This window comes from Gobius niger (assembly GCF_951799975.1).
Source record: "Gobius niger genome assembly, chromosome: 5".
NCBI classification, from domain to species: Eukaryota; Metazoa; Chordata; class Actinopteri; order Gobiiformes; family Gobiidae; genus Gobius; species Gobius niger.
The window spans coordinates 12,515,856-12,537,152 of NC_136856.1; the positions used below are offsets into that span (position 1 = coordinate 12,515,856).

General features: G+C 41.3%; 1 protein-coding gene across 2 annotated transcripts in view; it reads right to left on the bottom strand.

Annotated features, from left to right (window-relative positions):
* The window catches only part of ppp2r2ba (protein phosphatase 2, regulatory subunit B, beta a), an 82,023-nt gene that overhangs the window by 25,177 nt on the left and 35,549 nt on the right, over positions 1-21,297 (bottom strand). Inside the window, exon 1 of one of the 2 annotated variants that reach the window (XM_079556442.1) lies at positions 16,559-16,862. The exons of the other annotated variant lie outside the window; for it this stretch is intronic. Coding sequence (XP_079412568.1) covers positions 16,559-16,628 — 70 coding nt within the window. The 5' untranslated portion in view covers positions 16,629-16,862. Of the gene's footprint in view, positions 1-16,558; positions 16,863-21,297 lie in introns of those variants that run through there. 2 annotated transcript variants of the gene reach the window in all.

Consider the following 21,297-nt stretch of genomic DNA (forward strand, 5'->3'; position numbering starts at 1 on the left):
CCATTGAAACGCTTTTGTCCCTCTTTAAGTCCTTCTGACCTCCATGTGTTTGTCTTAACATGCGAAATATTGTCTTCATTTTATCCTGTCACTATTTTTAATTTTTAATTTTCACCCTATTCTAAATAGTGGCACTGGCTTAAAAAAAATAAGTACATTTTCTAGCATGAACGAGCTTCAGCTAGCCCGCGCTGAATGCTATAGATACAGAAGGCATTGCGTCATAGAAGGGGGCGTGGCCTTGTGAAGAAATTGTAGATAGCAGAAGCGAAAAAACGGCAGTCATAGCTAGCTAAGCATGTAGCATGATGCTAACTTGAAGCATCATCCATTATTTATGTATTTATGGGTTGTTGAACTACTTTGCTCCACTCCATGTCTTCTCTGTATCTTTACTGGGGAGAAAACAATATTCATAATTCAGCATTTGTTAAAGTAGTTTTGGAGTAATTATAGAACGTTTAGATTTGTCTCCTGTGTGTTTCCCCCTCAACTGCTTCAAATATGACCATATATGGGCAATTCCAGAGTTGCCACCTGTATCTACAGGGGACTCCACATGCCCTCAGTCCATTCAATTTTACAGTCTATGGTTGTGTTACATCCAGAGAGAAGCACTTACGTCCATTTAACCTTATTGATTTGATTTGTGAGTATTACAACTCACTATTAGCCACTATATTAAGAACAAACTACTGATGTCAGGATAGAAGATAGTACAAAAATCTTGCTATAATCAACATTTCTGTTGACGGCATGTTTCATTCAGCTTGTGTTCTCAAATGGTGCAGAGCTTCAGGGCCCACCTTTGATGTGCCAGGACAAGCAGCAATCCAAAACAAAATTTTCAACTTGGCTTGATGTAGGGCAGGGAGATATGACTTAAAAAATAGTGATATGTATGTTATTTTGGTGAAATCGTCATATCGTGAGTGTTTTTCCCCACTCCATCCTCGTCCGTGAGTCTCATCGTCTCGGCAAGTTACCTCTTAAAGACCTACTAAGTGCATGTGAAGGCATCAAGGCTCGAAGAAAATGTATGTGCTGTTATACTACACAATATCTATGTATCATCACCAAGTTGGATTCATACAAAAGGCTGACAGTCAAAGTCATTTTTGGCCACGATCCACTGAAAAGGGTCCTGCTGCGAACCCTTTTGACTTTCAATCCACCAGTTGAAAGAGCCGCTGTCCTAGAGCAACAAATTATCCAAAAAGTAAACAACTCTCACCTGCCCTTAAGAAGCTCTCCCTCACTTCCTCAAAGATACACATCTGCTTGGATTTAGGAAAAGCCTAACTGTAATTATTCTGCTGCCCCGGGGCCGAAGCCTTAAAATTTCAGCCCTAAACTGGATACGAGTCAAGCCTGCTGTTTGAGTGAGACGGTTTTAGACACAGGCATAGACTTTTTTTTAGTAACCCCCCACGCCCTCGGTGGACCTGCTACCGCTGCAGCTCAGAAACGGGAAAAAGGGGAAGGTTGCTATGGAGACAGTTTCCATCTGAAGTGGCGGTAAGAGTCGATGTGTGTATGTGCGTGTGTATGTGTGTGAGCGAATGAATGCGTGCCAATAGCTTTCAGACACGCTGGTGCTGATGCTAGCTGTAATTCTGCACAAGAGAGAGGCTGCTTCTGCCGCTGCAATGGAGTGAAAAGCTAATGCTGCATCTGGGGAACGGCAGAGGTTCAATGGAAGACAATGATGTCCCTATAGGCGGCAACATAATGCTATAGTACAGAGAAGAGCTGCAGATGACTAAGCTCCATATCTCTATCTGTTATCGGGTTTTGTCAGATCGTGTATGATTTTTTCGATCCCAACGTGAATAATTACTAAACAAACTTGACCAGAAATATATATATATATATATATTTTTTTTTTTCAAACTCCACTTAACTCCCAGCAAGCCATTGTGGTAGGGAGGCACAATTATGGAAAAATAGCCTATGAAATAGCGATTATTCTGACAAGCATTAAAATTAAGATTAAAATCAGGATTTTAGTCATAACACATTAGAGAAAAAAATGCAAAAATGAACTGCCTAACCACAATGAAAACCACAGGAATTTCAGAACATATTTGTAAAGGTCTAAATTACAGGGGTAACAGGCTTTGCACATAATATTACCCAACAGAGACTGGATATTGTGTCCTAAATAGCCCTACTTACAGTCTGAGTGATGTGCTAATTGTAACAATTGTGCTGTCCAAATTGTCTTAATATTATCTATTATCTAGAAAGAAAACACAGCTTATTTAAAACTATGCAAAAGTTCCAACAAGTGATGAAAAAGATTGTTTCCACCAATTACAAATCATCCATAACAGGGAAGAGTCATGTGACCAAAACCCATGACTTCTTAAAATGATGCTTTTCACACAACTCAACCGATCAAATATAATGCAGTTTGCCATAACACAGTGTATGGATAAACCAGTCTGCAAATCTATCTACTATTGACGACTATCACTATCGAAACATGCACTCTTATTTTCCCATTAAGCGCTACAGCGGCGCAGCAGAAATGGTAACAGACGTGCGATAATGACTCGAGGTGAAGATGGAGTAGGGGGGGGCTCTCATAATTATATTTCAATGTAAAAACTAATAACGTCTTGCAGACACGCTGTGACCCAATTATGGGCTGAAGGTACCTACTGACAAAGTCAATTTATTTCAAATGCCACAAGACAGCACCGACTAATAGTTTTGTTTCACAATCTTCTCCCAACATATTGACTGTCTTAGTTACATACTACATTACAAAATAATGAGGGAAATATTACGGGCCACGTTACAACTGGAACAACCGTCTCCATAATGTACTGCACTACCTTAGGCTCATGTGACTCATTATAATAGTATAAGCAGGATTAATGTAGGACTCAACCAGGTCTAAAGTAGGTCTATGCTAACTTGTATGCGTGAGCAATGTTCGGTTCAGTCATGCTCTCTCATGGGTTCTCTCTGGTCCTCACATCAACCTAAAACATGCACAACAGAGTCTAATCCTTCAACTAGGACAGGTACTCCAAACAACTCATGGTTACCAAACATCACTGAGGGATGGGTCCAACTCAGAGGAAGCGTTTACCGATGAGGAAAGTGCAACTTTGATTTTAAGTCTCAAAACTGAGGCCACAAGATTCAGAAAACATTAAATTATAAACCATGATCAAAACAAGGCTAAAAGTGAATGAAATTAGGCAAATCACAACTAAATCTGAACTGAAAATGTGTAAAACTGTAAGTCTGATGGTGGCTTTTTGTGATGTGGATATCGCATTGCATATTTTGGCAGGCTTAATCTCAACCAAGTTTCTATTGTCCAATTTCTCCTATACTGCGGCACACTCAAGTTAACATTGCAGAAGGTAATTGCTGCCATTACAGTCGTTTCATACCGTATTATGACAGGATAGTGCGGATATGGTAAAATGACTGTTTTAAAAACCTCTTCTTCTCAGATCGGCACGTAGCATGATTGCTATTGCTCTTCCGTAACTGCATGCAAACCTCCAGCAGAGACATCCCCAGCCCCCACACACACCCACACGACACTGTCTCTCTACTCCATCAGGCCAAAGCTGCTGGGGTGAATCGAAAGGGATCGGCTTAGCGGTCAGCAGTCTGGACTCAGAGCTTTTTTCATTACGTGTCTTCTCCTCCCAAACCACAGTACGGCCCTGTCAATTTCTTTTTTTCTCTCTCCTCATCATCTCCGCATTAAGTCGCCGAGCAGAGGCAGTAATAGATGGATGCCGTTTAATGAGTTTACACAAATTCGTCTTTCAATCATTGGCACACTGAGCGTAAAGCTGCCCAACCTGAAAGACGCAGTGATGGAACGTTTCCCTAAATGAGATTTGCTCAATGCAAATGTATTCACGACGGCCATTAATGCAACTGGGGCTTGAATGAGAAAATCATCTTTTCAGGATGATAAATAGGTGCAGCAACAAAGTGATTAGCTCTGGCAGCAAAACAGGTGGGAATGACTTCAGTCTCAAAATATACTGTATGAAAGCATGCTACCTTTAGGCCCTAAAGCAATCCAGTGGTGACTCTATGTAAAAAAGCATACTAATCCTATGTAATGAAGGCAAGGCAAGTTTATTTTGTAGAGCACACATTGTACATTCAGACTGCATTATAGAATAAGAAGGTAAAGAAAAGAAGGATGTGTTAAAGTATGTACACTCAAACTCTGGTTACTGTATGGTGAGTACTTTAGATTTATTTCTCTGCAATTATCTTATTATCTCTTATACTAAAAAAGATATATCAACTAAATTGAGCATGGACTTGTGTACTGATGTGAAATATATCTCAAATTTCAAGATGTACAGGTGATATGAACAGAGATATGAACCCTTTTCATGGCCCATATTGCAATAGAAGTGATTTTAGGACACACTGCGCACCAACAGTCCAATATATAGTGTCTGTTTGAGTCAGATGTGTGCCACAGCGAGGCGTTAATGAAGTGCGAGAAGTGAAGCAGTAACACGTCTCGCCCATTTCTCCAATGCGCCGCCTCCCTGGAGCGAGGCTAAAAGAAAGCAACACATCGTACCGCCACTGCACGACAAGACCCATGTGCACACAGGCTGCGGTCTCGAGGGGCTGGTGGCGGAGAAAACCAGGTTAATTAGCTTGTTCACCACAGATCTCACAGCCGGTCATGCTCTTTCAGATGAGGAGAGCTGCATTGTTGCATTGTAAAGGTAACAGACACATGATCGCCACATTAATAGACAGGGATGTATTCAAAAAGCGTTGTTATAGCTCTTAAATGAAGTAATTATCAATCGATGAGTCAATCTGCACAGCTACAGTTCTAAAGCATAAACATAAAATCACTCCCTCTTGATCAAATCCACTGAACTATTGTTTCACTAGTACTAGCTGTGTAGAGCAGGAGCAAGTTAGACAATATGTGATAATAGTCATTAACGTAATTTCAATGACCAATGACGGCTATTAAAATATTTGGCAAAAACTTCAAGTCACCATGCTCTAAACTCCAATATTAGCAGCAACCTTTTTTGGAAAATCAATTCCATGTCTGGTAACCAAGGTCTATTTGTGGCGCTTTTGAGCAAACAAACAAACAGATGGCTGTACAAGTTTTCGGTCCAAATTTAACACATTCATGTTCCTGTCATTTCAGAAGGAGGTTATTTGAGGATGGTTGGACGACACTTTGCGTACGGCAACCTGAAGGTGGACAAGGCGCTTTTATGCTAAATATCACTGAATGCAACTCTGGTAACTGGCATAGTAATACGAAATGCAGATTACAAGAAGCTACAAGTCTGATATTGAACAAAAGCTAGAGTGCAGTGGGTGTGATAGTGCGGGTGAATTATCCTCTAGTCTGATCCTTTGACGCAGGCGGCTCAGGACAACAGCAGTAATCCTCGTCACGTTGCTACAGCGAACAAAGCATTTACACGTCTCTACTACCTGAAGTCACGGTGCACTTACACAACTAGCTTTCTGTCTTATACAACCACTGGTGCTACATCAAACCAGCTGCTAGTTTTCAGACTGTGTTGTTGAGTTGTTGAATTTTAGATATTTATACATGAATCTTGCAATGTGAATTAATCATGTGCCCGATGGCGGGTGGGTTAGTGGCTAACACTCTCGCCTTACAGCAAGAAAGTCCTGTCTAGGGTTTGACTTGCAAATTCGATTGCAATTCTCCTTGTCTGGGTGGGTTTCCTCTGGGCACTCTGGATCCCCCATCCACCTAAAACATGCACAGGATTGTCCTCGTACCATTGACTAGGGCTGGGTATTGTTTCATTTTTTTCCCGATACCAGGGACTATACGGAGTTTAAAAATGTTAAAATTATGTATTTTCCTCCCCCTACATGTTCCAACAATGCCCTAGGGTGTAGAATGAGCCCAGACCTGTTCACCACAACTGCCTCTGAAATCCTGCACTGTCACTCAAAAAGGTGTTACTTCGGGTCTGAATTGCCGTCATGCACAAGCTTAATATGAAAGGTGCAGTTACACGTATGACCTGAGGTGGCAGTAGTGAGTGTAAAATGGCTAAATTGCATCTAGCCCCTTTAAGATGCAAAATATTTGTCATCTTGAACCAGAAAACAGATGTTATATTATCTTTTTTCCATAAAAAAAACATATTTTTTATTTATTGATATCATTTATTTGAGCTGAAACAACCAAATAACTTCCTTTAAAACTGTCCCTGGATCAACAGGCATCATAACTTGGTCCCTAAAGGTACATTTTTTCAGTACCTGCTTTCAATACTTTCATCTTTTCTATAAAAGTCGTGCCTAAACTTTTTCTTTTTGAAACCATACACGTATCCTTTCACGGTACCCAGCACTACTCTTGACTTAACAAAGATCTTAGTTCGTCCAATTCCTGTTCACATGTTTTGCAGAAACACTATTTGAAGGCTGGGTCAAATATAAGTTTGCACACTCAATTTCATTAATCAATTCATTGGTTGCTTTATCAAACTATCGATTAACTGTTAGCCACCGGTCATTTTATGGGACATTTGGGACAACACGATTTTTTCCCCAGTGACAATCATGAAACATCGATAAAAAGTTGATTATTAACCAAAATACAAATAATAGGTTTGTAAACTTCAACAGATGCCACATTTATGCTTATTTGCACTTCCATTATACCGTATGTTTTCCGTATGTTTTCCAAACATACAACATAACGAGTAATTGTTAACATACTTTCAATAACTAATCAATGAATTGATTGATCATGAACATCCCTGGTCAAATGCACAGTTGGTTGCTTGATAACATTTTGCACGCTTTAGTTGATTATTTTGCAATGTCCCTTTCAAGCAAACTAAACTAAAAATATGATTACCTTCTATTCATACTCCTCCGAAGCAGCCCGAGCTATACTTCCCTATCCAATATCAATCATTATTTCCTCTTATGCAAGGTAGATGTTACATAGTTCAGCGTCTATGAATAAATTCAATACCCTCACTCCCCTCGTGATGCTCCTGAGCTCAGTCCAAAATCAATGCATATCTATGTTTCCATCCAATTGGCTTTGACTCCTGATTCTATATTTCTTGCTGAAGAGGTTATTGCATTTGAGATTCACTCCAGCAGAATAAAGTAGCGTTTCTACAATAGCTGGCCACACTCTGATCTAGCAAGTGATTGATGTGCGTTATCTCGGGCATCTCTCTGTCCCAAAACGCATGGAGGAGCACTGACCGGTTTCTGCGTTAAACCTGGCTGGGCACTGGATTTATGGCTCTCATCTTGTTATGGTCTGCTGGGGAAAAGTGTGCGTCCGTAAGCACACATTTAATCAGAGGAAACGCTCACTGCTGCTAATTTCACTGATCCGGGAAGTGCTTGAGTGGTGAAAGTCTGATCCAGAACGTAAATAAATAAGATAAATGTCTGCACTTTCTACAGGGGATGCTGGAGTCGCAGAGGGAGACGTTTGTAGATGAATAATCGTTACATCAGTGCAGCAGTTCCGTAAAATTAATCAATGTATTGCGAGCATGATTTGCAAAAAGAACTCAGTATACAATATCAACTGAATGTGTGGTTATCGGATCCAGAGTAATATTTAATTATTACAAGAAACAATCCCGTACATTGATACTTGGAACGGAGTGGAAAGACAAATAGCCGATATTACCCCAAGCAGAAAACATTAGTCTCAATCAGAATTTGAAATAAGCATATTCCTATCCTTCTATAGGCCTTAATCTCTTAACCTCCGCACATTTTCTCCAAGCACTAATCAAATCCAAAAGCTTCTTGACAAAAGCATCAGAATAGTGACAAAAAAAAGTAGCGAAAAACGCGATAAAAAAGACAAAAAACACAATAACACAACAAAAACACTTTAAAAATGTGACATAAACGCAGTAACGAAAAAGTTAGTTAGTTTTCAAGGTCTTAGCTTTCAAAGACGCATTACTCTGGCCTACAGCCTGTAAGCTCCAGTCAAGAAGCTTCTAGATTTGGGTAAAGCCGAACTGGAGAAAATGTGCTTGGTTAAGGCGGGAGGTAAAAGTACAAAAGTCAAATATTGTCCTCAAAAAACAACTGAAGAGTTTAAGTGCCATAAAAACTAGAGATGCACCGATCCAGCTTTTTTGCTACCGACATCGATACTGGGGTTTGAGTCTGCCGATATCCGATCGGTCTGATTGAAAAATGTAATTGACTCTTCTCCACTGTAAGATCAATAAAATCATATTCTATTGTCATGATATTACAGGGCAATTATCAATTATATCTATTGATAAACTCTTAGATAAACATTGGACTTTTCTACATTAATTATCCTTGGGTAGCCTATTCACCTTATTCCGGACGTTCGCGTGGGCGGCGCCATGAATTGTGCCCGCCCCTTTTCTCCTAGCTGTTAACATGAGACTGGAGAAGTCCAAATAAAATCAGTCACTACACGAAAACAAAGCAGTTTTTCGGCCGCGCTGAGAAACGTTGCAGTGTTGACATGTTGGTGCAAATGAACATTGGACATTTTACACAAATCAATCGACTAAACATCAGATTTGAGCGGAGAATATTTTCCCTCGTTCTGCGTTTAAATGAACAGGCTTCGCGCTCGAGTGTCTGTACAACGGAAGTGCCGGGACAACGCAAAAGTGGCAAATATGGCGGGGCGGAATAAGGTGAATTATGACAGGCTTTAGATAACATGTTAAATCAGTTATTTCTTAAACCAAAATACAAACATTTGGCTTCAGCAGAGGCCGATTTTATTTTATTAGGCTACTTTAGGTATTTCTATAGTTTGTGACCCAGCCTTGATTAGTTTTCGTTAGCGTTAATGCTCCCGCTAGCTTTAGCATGCTATTGCTAACAGCAGAATTTTGCGCAGTGATCAAAAATACATTAACTTAAAACTCACTGGGTGATTGAATTCTCCAGGTTCTTAGCTTTACAATGACATACAGCATACCCATATTCACTTAGATTTACGTGGTAAAAGTTGTGTTTTTAAGGCATTGAGAGCCAACTAGTATCGTCTGATTATCGGATATGTGTAGCCGATACCCGATATAGAATTTTTTTCAGTATCGGCTCCGATATCCAATACCAGTATCGGATCGGTGCATCCCTAATACATCAATAAGTGACTTGCTCTTAATCAATTTACACAACTTTAGTTTTGTAAGTGACATCTGTAGAGAACAGTAACAAAATATCCCACGATTCTGGAATAAATTCAAAACAAAGATATCTGCTTTTCTAAATGAACTCTTCAATAACTGTGTTCTTGTTGTTTTGTTATAGAAGGATTCAATTAAGAGCTGTCTGATTTAGATCAATTTAGTTATTATTTTGTCCTACTTTAGGTGCAGTTTAGATCAAGGTTTAATCATGGTTTGGTCCAGAATCAGTTTGAGTTTGACTACTCAAGGTGCATCCAAAGTAAATTTCTACTATTTTAAAGCGGTTTTCAAATATTTCTGGAAAAATCAAAAGACGTAGAACTGCCATAGATTGATTTTGTGCATAATTTAAGTTGCATATCAAACAGGAATGCCTTTTTCACAATTCTTTTTTATTTGTGATTCTGTTAGAAACTGCAGCAGGCAGGGGGAGGGGGAAAGAGAGCGAGGCATGTGAAATTGTAATGCAAGTCAAAAAAAAAACAAAGCGTGCCCCAGTCTTTCACTGTCTGACGCAAGAAGATCGCTTTCATCTCCATCCCTGTTATGTCTTTCTCCAAAGGCAGAATAAAAAAAACATACTGCATGCTTTACAACCAAACCATGTCTCCGGGCCGACCTTATCAAAAACATATAAAGGGCGGTGTGGCTATAGACTTGTAGAATATAAGATTTCGCTATCAAAACTTACTGATGAAACCTATTATGAAGTCCAGAAAAAAGGTCAAACAGTGCTCGGGCCTTGAGGCTATAGCTACATGGGCGGACTGACAACTACATCTATCAACTCACAGTGCCATAACAGAAAGAGAAGCAGATTGTTTTTGGGACTATTCGCTGCTAAAGCTGCAAAATATAGTGAGGTTATATAAGAAACTATAATCAATGCTGTAGACCTCAAGACATAACATTTTAAAACCAGATGTCGATGTCCGAATCTTGTCAAAGGACTGAATGCGAAGTGACCTGACTTTTCCTTCTTTCAAACACTGAAAGAAGGAGGTAGTGGAGCTTATAGCCGTGGCCTCAACTCATTTTTGGCTCCTACAATCTCTCCCACACTTCACAGTTTGTAACATGAATTAATTATTTGCACTTTTTGAGCGTGCGTACAGCTTTGTGCGATGGCGAAGTAAAGTAGAGCAGAGCGCCGTAAATAAAAGAAGTTGCGCTGATTTAGAAAGGTTTTTTTTTTTACATAACACTTTTCGTTACAGACGAATGGCTCACAAAGTGCTTCACAAAAGGCAATTATAAAAACACAAGTCACATTGTTCACAACAGCATATACAGTACATCAAAGACGAAATACTGCTAATGTGCTGGTGTTTAGAAGCAAACAGTGTGTGGCAGACTGGGCTTCCCCCCCCCCAAAAAAAATACTGCAATTACTCTATATTCTTATGGTAGTAAGATAAATGGATTTGTGGAGAAAATAAGCCAGCTAATCAGACCCTGAGAGCCATTCTACCAGTGTTGCTCTGTGGAGATCTTTCTGCCTTTATTGCTGTTGCTGCTGGAGCTGATGAGTTGTACAACGCCAAGGCAAACGGCCCCGGGGCCACACTTTAGGGCCCGGCGTAAAAAGACTTAGCACCACCGCACCCCCTCCCCGGATCACATCTATTATTCACTCACGCTCCGCCTCAGCACATAGAGCAAGAACTGCTAATGTGCGTATGTATGCATTTGGGGAGGAGAGGGGCTGCTCGTGTTGTGGGGGTGCAGGGATCTTAATGGCAAGCTGTGAAGTTGGGAAGCGTCTTACTCCTTATTTGGCAAGTGCTTTCATCCTCTGATTAGCTTCTTATTAAGTCTGAAGCCCCATGCAAATTTAATGAGAATTTATAACACAAGACGCGTGGTGTTGCTTATGGGGCTGTACTATATGGGAAACATTTTGATTTTGGTTTGTTTCTGGCAATAAAATGAACAAAAAGAAGATAAAAAGCAGTCATTAATTGTATTTTATGTTCATTTAGGTATTGTCAGCAGTCCTAAAGTTGACATATCACGTAAAACTGAGTTTTATAAGGTAGAAGAATGTGTAATAAAAATGTGATGAGTAAGGACTGCTCTTCTAAGTATCTCCTATGCTGCCTGGAGCCCCCTTTTCTGGCAGCAGGGGAAATAAACAATGGTAACCGAATATGGGCCACAAAATAGAACAAATGACATGCTCACACATCAGTGGCATCATGATGAACACACTATAATAGGCTGAAAAGCTCAAAAAAGCTCAAAAAAGTCCATTTTTCATGATATAATCCCATTTATCCAGGACCACACTGGAGGTAAAGGACTGAGCAGACAAGCACTAAATCAAGACTGACCTACGGACTAATTCAATTCTCGAGTTTGATCAAAATGGTTTAGATCTGATTCAGCCCCTATTTAGACTTGGTTTACATCACTTATTTCCTTATTTAGCCTTTATTTAGCGCTGGTTTGGACCTGGTTAAATCCTGGTTTAGTCCCGGTTTAGACTGTCCCCTGGGCTATTTGCTCTGGCTCAGAACTCCACTCTCATCAGCGGGAATAGCAATAAAGGCGACGAGGTCCCATGATGAAAGTACAACACGCTGCATCAGTATTCAGCGGGGCTACAAGGGTCAAATTACATCCAAGATTGTACACGATTCGGACAGATAAATAAGGAAGCCAAAGGGGAGTACGGGAGCGAAGTCGGAATAGATTTCGTGTCCTACCAATAGATCCTTAGGTCCCTGTTCCGGAGCCTAAATTGTTAAGGACCAAAAATCAATAAAGAAGCAGTGGCTGGGGTTTAGCCTCACAGCGGGGGGGGATATTTACATTTTACACCTGCTATTTGACACTTTAGATTCATTATGGAAACATCCGAGGCAGGGATTATGAAAATGAACTTGTGTTGTGTGGAGCGAAACAGACCATTGGCTTAACAAACACAAATATGCGCCGGACACAAACACAGCACAGAGGGAAATAGTCCATTCCATCACCATTAGCCGAGTGTCATCTCCATATGCTCGCAGAATGTACGGCATGTGGTGGGAAAGGCATTGTTTCTCACTTTGCATGACAATGAATCCTCTGTTACTTTATTCAATAGGTAATTTCTGTGGAACGAAATACACAGGTGGCTGTACTTTAGTCATAACTTCTGTGCCAACTCCAAATAACATGTTAGAGAATGGTACAAACTACAGAATGTGATTGTTTTTACTTGACCTTTATTTAACCAATTTCCTCTAAGATTCAGAATCACTTTTCTGGGGTTGCTGGTCCCAGAGAGCAACCTGTTATACATGTTATCCAGTAGTTGTAAACCTGGGCACATGGGGGAAACCTATGCATGGGGGTAACCTGCTTTTGGATTAAACTGTTGCCAAACAAAACATGCTCCAAATGACCAGCTCGACACAGAAAGTGCTATTTTTGCAGAATGGATTTGGGTAAGGACCTAACCTATTCATATCTCATATGTGGCTGCCTTAAGTTAACATCTCCATGGAGATGAGCTGGAGAAGTCCCGCCCCCAGTAAAATCAGTTATTAGGAGAGCTGAGCTGCTCACAGCAAAACACAGGTTTTTTTAAAGGTATTTCGTAATCTCTTACCTGCTGCCTTAACCAAGCTCATTTTCGAGCGCAAAAAAGTGACAAAAACGAAACCAAAAGCAACAAAAGACCAACAAAAAGGTGCTGGAAAAGCAACAATAATACATCAAAAAAGTGGAAAAAACACGCAAAAAAAGTGCCAAGAAAGCAAGGAAAATAAGTGATGACAAGAGCAACAAACAAAAGAAAGAAAACCAGACAAGAAAGAGACCAAAACACAACAAAAAAACGTACAAAATGTGACAAAACGTGGCGACAACGCAACAAAAAAGTCACAATCAGTTTTATAGGTCTACGCTTTCAAATGATGCGTGAAACTGGCCTATAGGCTATAAACTACAGTCAAGAAGCTTTTTGATTTGGGTAAAGCTGAACTGGAGAAAATGCACTTGGTTAAGTCGGGGGTTAAGAACCAATACTTGTGATTTATTATATTCATTGGGTGAAATGTTACGCAGTGTGGCTGTAAAGATTTCATCTATTGCTCCACCCATTCATTGAAATCAATGATCCACTTCCTCTCCTTGTAAGCAGTGATTTGTACAAATTCGGCCCCGGTTTTTGTCCTGGATCCAGGATTGGCACAGTCCTAAAAAAATGGCCTGGCTTATCATCTCTAAATGCATGTTTTTTATAGTCCATAGAAATTAGTTGAGCATTTGAAATATTGCAAGAAAGGCACATAATCACATATGCCATAAACATAAGGGAGATTAAGCAATACAAAACAGTTGATTCTTATTCAGTCTCTCAACCCTTCTATTCTTGTTTGCGTTGATTGATGTGACCTTATTCTCTCATTGATAACCTTAATGGCGTGTCCATCTGTTGTCACATCCTCATGTATATGTCCTCCCTTTAAGGCCGCCTGCACCAGCTGATTGTGCAAATGAGCGCGCTCCCATACACAGTCACTGCTCCGCCCACAGACCCAGTGAGGCGTGGGATTGGAGCAAGGCAAAAGGTCAACGCAAGTGACATCATTAAAGTGTCCTGCTGCTACGTGCAACCACTGCCGGAGGGGAATCCCTTACCAACGCACCAGCTACACCCACCAGGGACCTGCTGCGTACGTGTGGTCCAAGACCTGGCCTCGTGTTTAGCCCTGGAGTAGACTTGGCTGTGGAACGGTTCAGCAATTAAGGCAGTTCTGAAATGTAACAAATACCAGCAATAGATGGACAGAAGCACAGAAGTAAATTAGACCTACAAAGTTAAAGTGATAGTCTGTAAGTTTGCAAAGTAAGAAGAGATAGAGTGAAATCTGCACTCCTGATTGGACCTGAGAGGCCGGTTCACAGGAAAAGCTTGTCTCATTGGTCAAAGTGGTATCCCGCGGATTCTGATTAGTTGCTGAAATCAGCAAAGGGAGGGACTTTAGAAAAATATCATCATTTAATATTACTTACGTTACCTTAAATTTCAGACCCAGATGGTCAATTATACACAATCTATTAAATTTGTGAAATATTTAAACTTACACACTATCACTTTAAAGTTTTGACCTGATTTTCAATTTCGCAGCAGGTTTAGGCCTAGTAATGTTTTTAAGATTTAGAGAGGATGTAGAACTGGTTAAATTCTGGACAAACTCCACTTTAGTCCTGACTTATATCATGGTTTGATCTTGGTTTAGGCCTGGTCGTGTCGCTGAAACATCTTTATATCTTAGCTAGGGCTGAAAGATATATCGTTATCGTATCGATATCAATATTATGAACATTTAAAATATTAAAATTGAAAAAGCAGGATATAAATGATAAGGATTTTCATCAATAAAACGGCACTCTTTTGTACTATGATTTTTTTATTCTGAAAAATGCTTAGTTTTCACCTAACCCATAGTTATATCGTATCGATATCGGGATATCTGGCATTATATATCGAGATATGACATTTTGTCCATATCGTTCAGCCCTAATCTTAGCACAGAAAAACTCTCACCAGCACCGGCAAAAGCCATTAAGGCACTTGACCGTTCCGGTGAATTTATGGTGATTGGTGACAGACCCAGACACTAGCAGCACGATCCCTGACTTCCCTGCACTTAGACATAGCCAGCGTGGACAACTATACCTCAGTGATATACGAGATGTGACGCCATAGTCTAAATCAAAGCCATTAAATGACAAAAGTGTTTGAACAGCACAGATGGACCAGCGGCTAGACACATTTTTTACAACTCTAGATGTCCTACAGTCCCCAACACGAGACAAAGCCAAGTGTATAGACATGCAAAATGTGAGACACTGCACGGGAAGAAACCGCAAATAGGAGATGATAAAATCCCCCTCCTGTTTGTTGCACACATCAAACAAAGATATCCGTCATATCGTGCTCCCGACCCCCCGCTCTACTTCTGAAGCACTGAGTGTGTGTTTAGCAGTGACAGCGAATCATCTGTAAGTGCACGAACGCTGGAGAAATGATGATGCTGGGCTGTATTTTTTTATAATTAAGAGGCTGCTGGAGAAGTGTAGCAGAGGGATGGAGACGCTGTATCTTCTCAAGCGTTGGATTTGTCCATTTTTTCTCCCCAGTGCATGCAGCAGGGGGAAAAAAAGTGATGGCCTATAGGAGAGATTGGATGTGACCCACCCTTCTGGCACCATAGACCCTCATTATGATAGTCATCTTTCTAGTATCATGATTTCATTCACTCATTTCATGATTAAAAAATACAAGGCCTTTCACAATAAAATCATCATCTTTTTCCAATTTAAAAGGTTTGGGTTCTTTCATCAAGGGTCTCTACCAAACTGCACTAAATGCCCTGCTTCTTGTCAAAAACTTTTTACAATGTGATTATGCTATTTTACATTATACCATATAAAGCAATACAAAGCTTTCTTTTATTTATTATTCCTATCCTAATGATAATCCCTTGAAAAATAAAGTTACTCTGTGATTTCAAACACCTTCAAAGCCAATCCAGAACAAAAGCAAAACAGAATAAATTGTTAAGTAGAAATGAATCATTTATATGAACGGCCTATATTTTATGCAGCGCTACTGTATCCATTTGAGCACTGCATTATATATTAGGTTATGCTGTAGCCTATGCTTTGTCTGGGTATGAATACTGGCGCTGGTGTGATTGGATTGGCTTATTGATATGAGGGCACTAGTTGTTCTGTATGTCCAACACTGAGCCGTTAATGAGATGTAATCAATGGTGCGAAAGGCTCAGGGCGGACAGGTACACCCAAGGCTATACGCTTGATTGGTTGGCCCATATTGATATCGAAGCATCGACCAAGACACGTTTAATGGGATGCTCATCAGGAGGCGCGTTTGTGGTAAATAAGGAGTCGCGCGCAGACAGGAAAGGGGATTTCGTCCTAAGTGCGTATGGCATTGTCAAATCCCAATGCAAAACCTCACAGAGAGAGAGAGGTATATTTTTCAGTGAGCTGCCAAAAATTAGGGCACCTTTTCTGTCCTTGTCCTCTTGCCTTTTCAACAAGTGAATAATATGTATCCGAAATTCATTCATCAGTTGTCAAATGGTCTACTCCATTGCCAGCGAACCCTTAACGAGGGTTCCTATTCGTCAGATCTGAAAATAGGTGATGCATGGGGAAGCCACCTCACCGTCTCCAGAGACACGCATTAACGCTATAATGGATGGAAAATTACGCATAGGTGATTAAAGACAAGTTTGTGCCTTAATGTAACCGACCAAAGCAAACACAACACCGACAAAAAAATCTCGTAGCAATAACGCGATCTAGCACGAACAAATGCTTTAAAATACCTTCGGTTGCATAGTTGTGGTCGCGGAGGAAGCTGCTGTTGATTTTCCGGGTGTCACTGTCTTCGTCCATTGATGAATCGGCTGGTTCTGTATCCTGAAACGCGCGTCAAACGTGCTCCCATCGTCCCGCTGCCCGGTACCGGCGTCAGCAGGTGGGCTGTGGGGCCAGCGGGGGGCCTGTCATGGCTCCAGATCTCCACGCGATGAACCGAAATTACCTCGTGCCGCTGCTGATGATGATGATGATGGGGATGGGGATGTGCGCGCGAGAAGTGTCAGAAAGACGCACGGTGACGCGAGCGATTCCAGAGTCCAGAACCGTACACAGTTTTACATCCAAAAGGAGGTTGGGAGGAAATTGTCCTGGAGATGCTGGAACAGCGGGGTAGCTCACTCTACAAAGCTCTTATGCCGGATTGGAGTTTAGGCAGCTCGATTTGCCCCCTCCCAGTGGCGATGGGGCGGGCGGGATTATGCGTCAACAAGCGTGCTCCAAACACTTCGGTATTCTTATGTCAGCTCCGGAGCACTCGCTTTAATTCAGTCGCTTCTTTTTTTGTCTTTCCATCCAACAGGGTTTCCTCCGTGGTTCCTCTCTTGTCTCCTCTCATTCATTCGCGCCGCGCTCAGCTGACTCACTGCCGGATAGCGCAGAGCAGCACTTGTAGTTACGCACTCTCTCTATCGCTGCTGCTGCTTCTGCTTCTGCTGCTTCTGCTGCTGGTGCCGGGCCCCTCCCATACTGTGCCTGCAGGCTGCCAGTGTGAAAACCACACGCTCGATCCAAAGCGGCAGCCTGTGGAGTGAGACGCAGTTCAAGATCCGTGCTCTCCAAAATCCTGACCACCAACCTGCGCAGTGCGTGTAAAGCTGACAGCTGCCTTATGCCTTCAAGTAGTAGCAGTTGGTCATTAGCCCGGACCCTGCTCCAACAAGACATCCAAAAAAGAACTACCCTTAATGGATTTGAAATAATTGAGTGGAATAAGCTTTCCTTTGCTTCAAATTAAACTCAATAAAGTGTATTTTGGGTGTTGTCCATGTAGAGCATAATGTAGGTTTCTAGAAGAAGTTCATGTAGCAGAAATAATAACACAGAAACGGAAGGGAGAGCAATGAGTCGTTTGAACTAGGATTAGGATGGGGTGAGGGAGGCTAGTGGAAAATGGAAAAGACGCTGATTAATTAGATTAGTAAGTCCCCAGTCTGCAGCAATTGTTGGAAACGGCTCATTTCCTTGTAGACTTGTATAACGGCGCAGACAGCATATTCACAGGGACAAGCTTTGCAAATGTGTGTTAGCCCGGTCTGGACAAAAGCATATAGGTCAGCAAGATATGCTGATCTGCTGACTCGGTCAAAAAAGTATATTACTAATGACACAACCCAATGTATAAATGCCTGCAAAATGGTTAGATGTTAATGTATTTTTTTTTTCCAAATGCAGACTACTGTTGATTCCCTTAAAAATGGTGGAAAAAGCAATAAAAATGACATCATTGTACTATCATTGATTGTATTGGTTGTTGGGTTTAAGAAATATACTAAATGAGAGAAATACAATACAGTTCCTATAAAGGTCCATGAACTTGCAACACCAAACACCAAAGTGACGGGCTATACCTTTATTCTGGTATTATTGAGATCTAAGCCAGAGACAATCCCCTCTGTCACGGCATAAATTGTCATGTGAGTGTAACAGTGTGACCGGGCCTGCCCGCCGCGCCCTTGCCCTTATCTCACCTCTTTAACCCAAATCTGCAGCCTCCACAAAGGGACGCCCGGGTATCCCCCCACATTCTCCGCTGCAGCGCGCCTCAACTCAGCGCCGCAGCGAATAAAGAGATTGTGGACCCCCCTCTCTTAAATGCATTAGCTCTTCTAATCCACAGGACATTTGCACATCCAATCCCATGCTCTGGACTAATGGGGGTCTGGCTGTGCAGAAGGAAGGCTGTTCCCCCCCCCAAAAAAAAAAAAAGAAACCCAGGGCCTTCCTATACACGTGCTATTTTACAGACCATCACCTCAGAGCTTCCACTAGAATACATTACAGCGCATTATCCAGGCAGGGGTATAATGAAAGTCGCTGGTGCATTGTCCAGGATTCACATAGTTTCATATTTACACTCTTGCGCGGCGTTAATGAAATCAGCGGAGGAAAAACTCTGCCATCCTTGACCCCGCGGTTCTGACTGAGCGGACAGTGGTGCTCCCCGTCTCTATCAATATTTAAACAAAGGGATCAGCAGTCAAAGGGAAAGGCTGAGTTACAGATGAGCAGCGGGACAGAAAGATATTGAAATAGCAAAACAATGGGTGTACGGCGGTTCATATTGTTAACCGCTGCTATTCAATATCTTTGGAAATGTATAGAGGAACAGCCTTTTCAAGTCAAGGTCCATGGGCATGTAATCTGAACATTACAAATTGTTAATCCTGCCTGAATCCCATTTGGCGGTAGAATACAAAAAGTATATTTTTAGAATGCATCAGCAAATGTGGATCACCAATAGAAATTTCTTAGGGCATAGGTCACACAGTACTTCACAGCACAGCAAAAATATGGGAATAGGATGGAAACAGAATTTGGAGAGAACAGGATAATGTGCCTTGTTTCCATGTTATTACCAAGAAAATACTAATACATGCTTTTCGGGCTATTCACAGTCTTTATAATGGAGAAATAATAGGTGTGTGTCCTGTTCCCATGTTATTACCACAATTACAGTCTGTGTAAGTCATACAGGAGTTGTACATCGAAGACTGAGGTTCTCCAGCTGTGATCTAGTGCTGTATTGTTGACATTTCGCCTCTTACTTCAAGAGGTTTCATCAGCAACGGATGGTCTTTCAACAGCAGGCTGTATTCATACTAATTAGTAAGGGGGATGTAAACAAAATTGTTGATACAGATACTCAAGATCATGGTTACTTCTTAGAATAAATGGGTTGAACTAATAACAAGGTCCGTGCTATTATGTGTATAAAACCAGTCTTCTGCCTATTGATCGTTAGTTGCTAATGAAGGCTATTGAAGTGAGAGGCAAAACGTCTTCAACCCAGTCTAGATCACGGCTTATGAACCTTTGTCTAATTTTTGGAGCAATGCAATTTCAACCCCGTGACCATGCTGCACAGTGCCCTCAAGTAAAGTGCTTCCAGGTTTAACTTTATGCTAAATACTGTAAAAAAAAAAAGACAAAACCTGGAGACGCTGTTTCGTTGTGGCATGAGAAAATTGAACACTCAAATGGGGGCAATTACCTTAATATGCAATCAATAAAATAAATCCTAATTACCCTGAGCAGAAATGTGCAAAGGTGTATCATTAGCTAAATATTGTGACTGGAAGTGGCTGATATTACTGTGTTGTAAATGTGACAGACTGACAAGTGAAGGGCAGGGCTGGCAGTTAAAGGCACACATATATTTGACTGTATAATGAAGAAATAAGTGAATGCTGCTCAGAGGCAAAGCGAAGGATCAATGCAGCACTCGCTAATAACACCCCCCCGCCCCTCCCGGCGCCTGTCCTGGTCTCTCTGCTCGCGTGCCAATCTCCCTCATCCCCACTGCACCTTCCCAATTCTGCCAAGTCCTCATAGCAATGGCTCGCAATGGCTACTGTGCAGGAAGTGGCAGTCTCAAAAAAGGGCTGCGAAAGAAAAACATGAACAGCCATTTAAAGCCATTAAAAAATAAAGTCTGCAATATAGTGTCCCTTCTAGGTCTTATTATGTATAAAACCTGCTGCTTTAAACTCTGTCTGATGAACTTGATCAACTTGAGCTTCATCGAGCAGCCCTAGTAACAAAGGAAATGACTCCAAATGTTACACAGCTGGACAAACAAAATTAAAACAAATACACTCTGAGCATCACCCAGTTCTTTAACCCCATGCTCCAGCACTTTCCCCTTCTCCAAACCGACTTGTTCTCCTCAGCCACCTCACCTTTCTCGCTCATTACACCCCGTCTCGGAGACCGCTGGGTAAAGGCGAGTGACGGCGTGTCTCCAAACCAGCAGCCGTGAGTCAGACTCGTAGCCTACAGGGAATGCCCTGGAGGGGAGCGAACCGAATTGTGAAGCGTGTCTTCGATTCTCCTCGATCATATGGACAAAGTGGGTTAAATTAGGATCGTGCAGCCAAACATAGGGGCACAATCACATGGCAATGATATTTTAGTCATGCTCAATTGGTTTCCTTGATGTGCTGTAATTGCTTGACCTGGAGTTGCCGACGCAGGAGCTAATAGTGGAGAGGATGCTGTCTGCATAACAAGCAACAGTATAGGTCTACATGCTCTGACATACAACGCTTTGCCTATGCTTTCCAGGCAGAATTACAGCAAGTCCCTCAATGTAAATTGCAGCAGATCTGCTACAATTAAAGCCACACCTCATAGAATTTTACCCAATAAATACAATTGAAATACAAGCATTTATTTTATGACAGATATTTTCATCATTGAAAAACACCGGCTCAGTTCTCCTAAGACATGACAGTAACTTTACCGGGAGTGGGTACGTCTCCAGCTCGTCTCCATGAAAATGTAAAACTGAAGTCAGCAGAATTTGAGATTTAAATAGGTTATAGGTCCTCATCCAAATCCATTCTTTGATTACCCACTGCAGTAATAGCATTTTCTGTGTTGAGCTGGTCATTAGGAGCGTGTCTTGTACTGATGGCAAGAGTATAGTCCAAAATGTTTTGCTGTGTGCCTTTAATTTCAATGA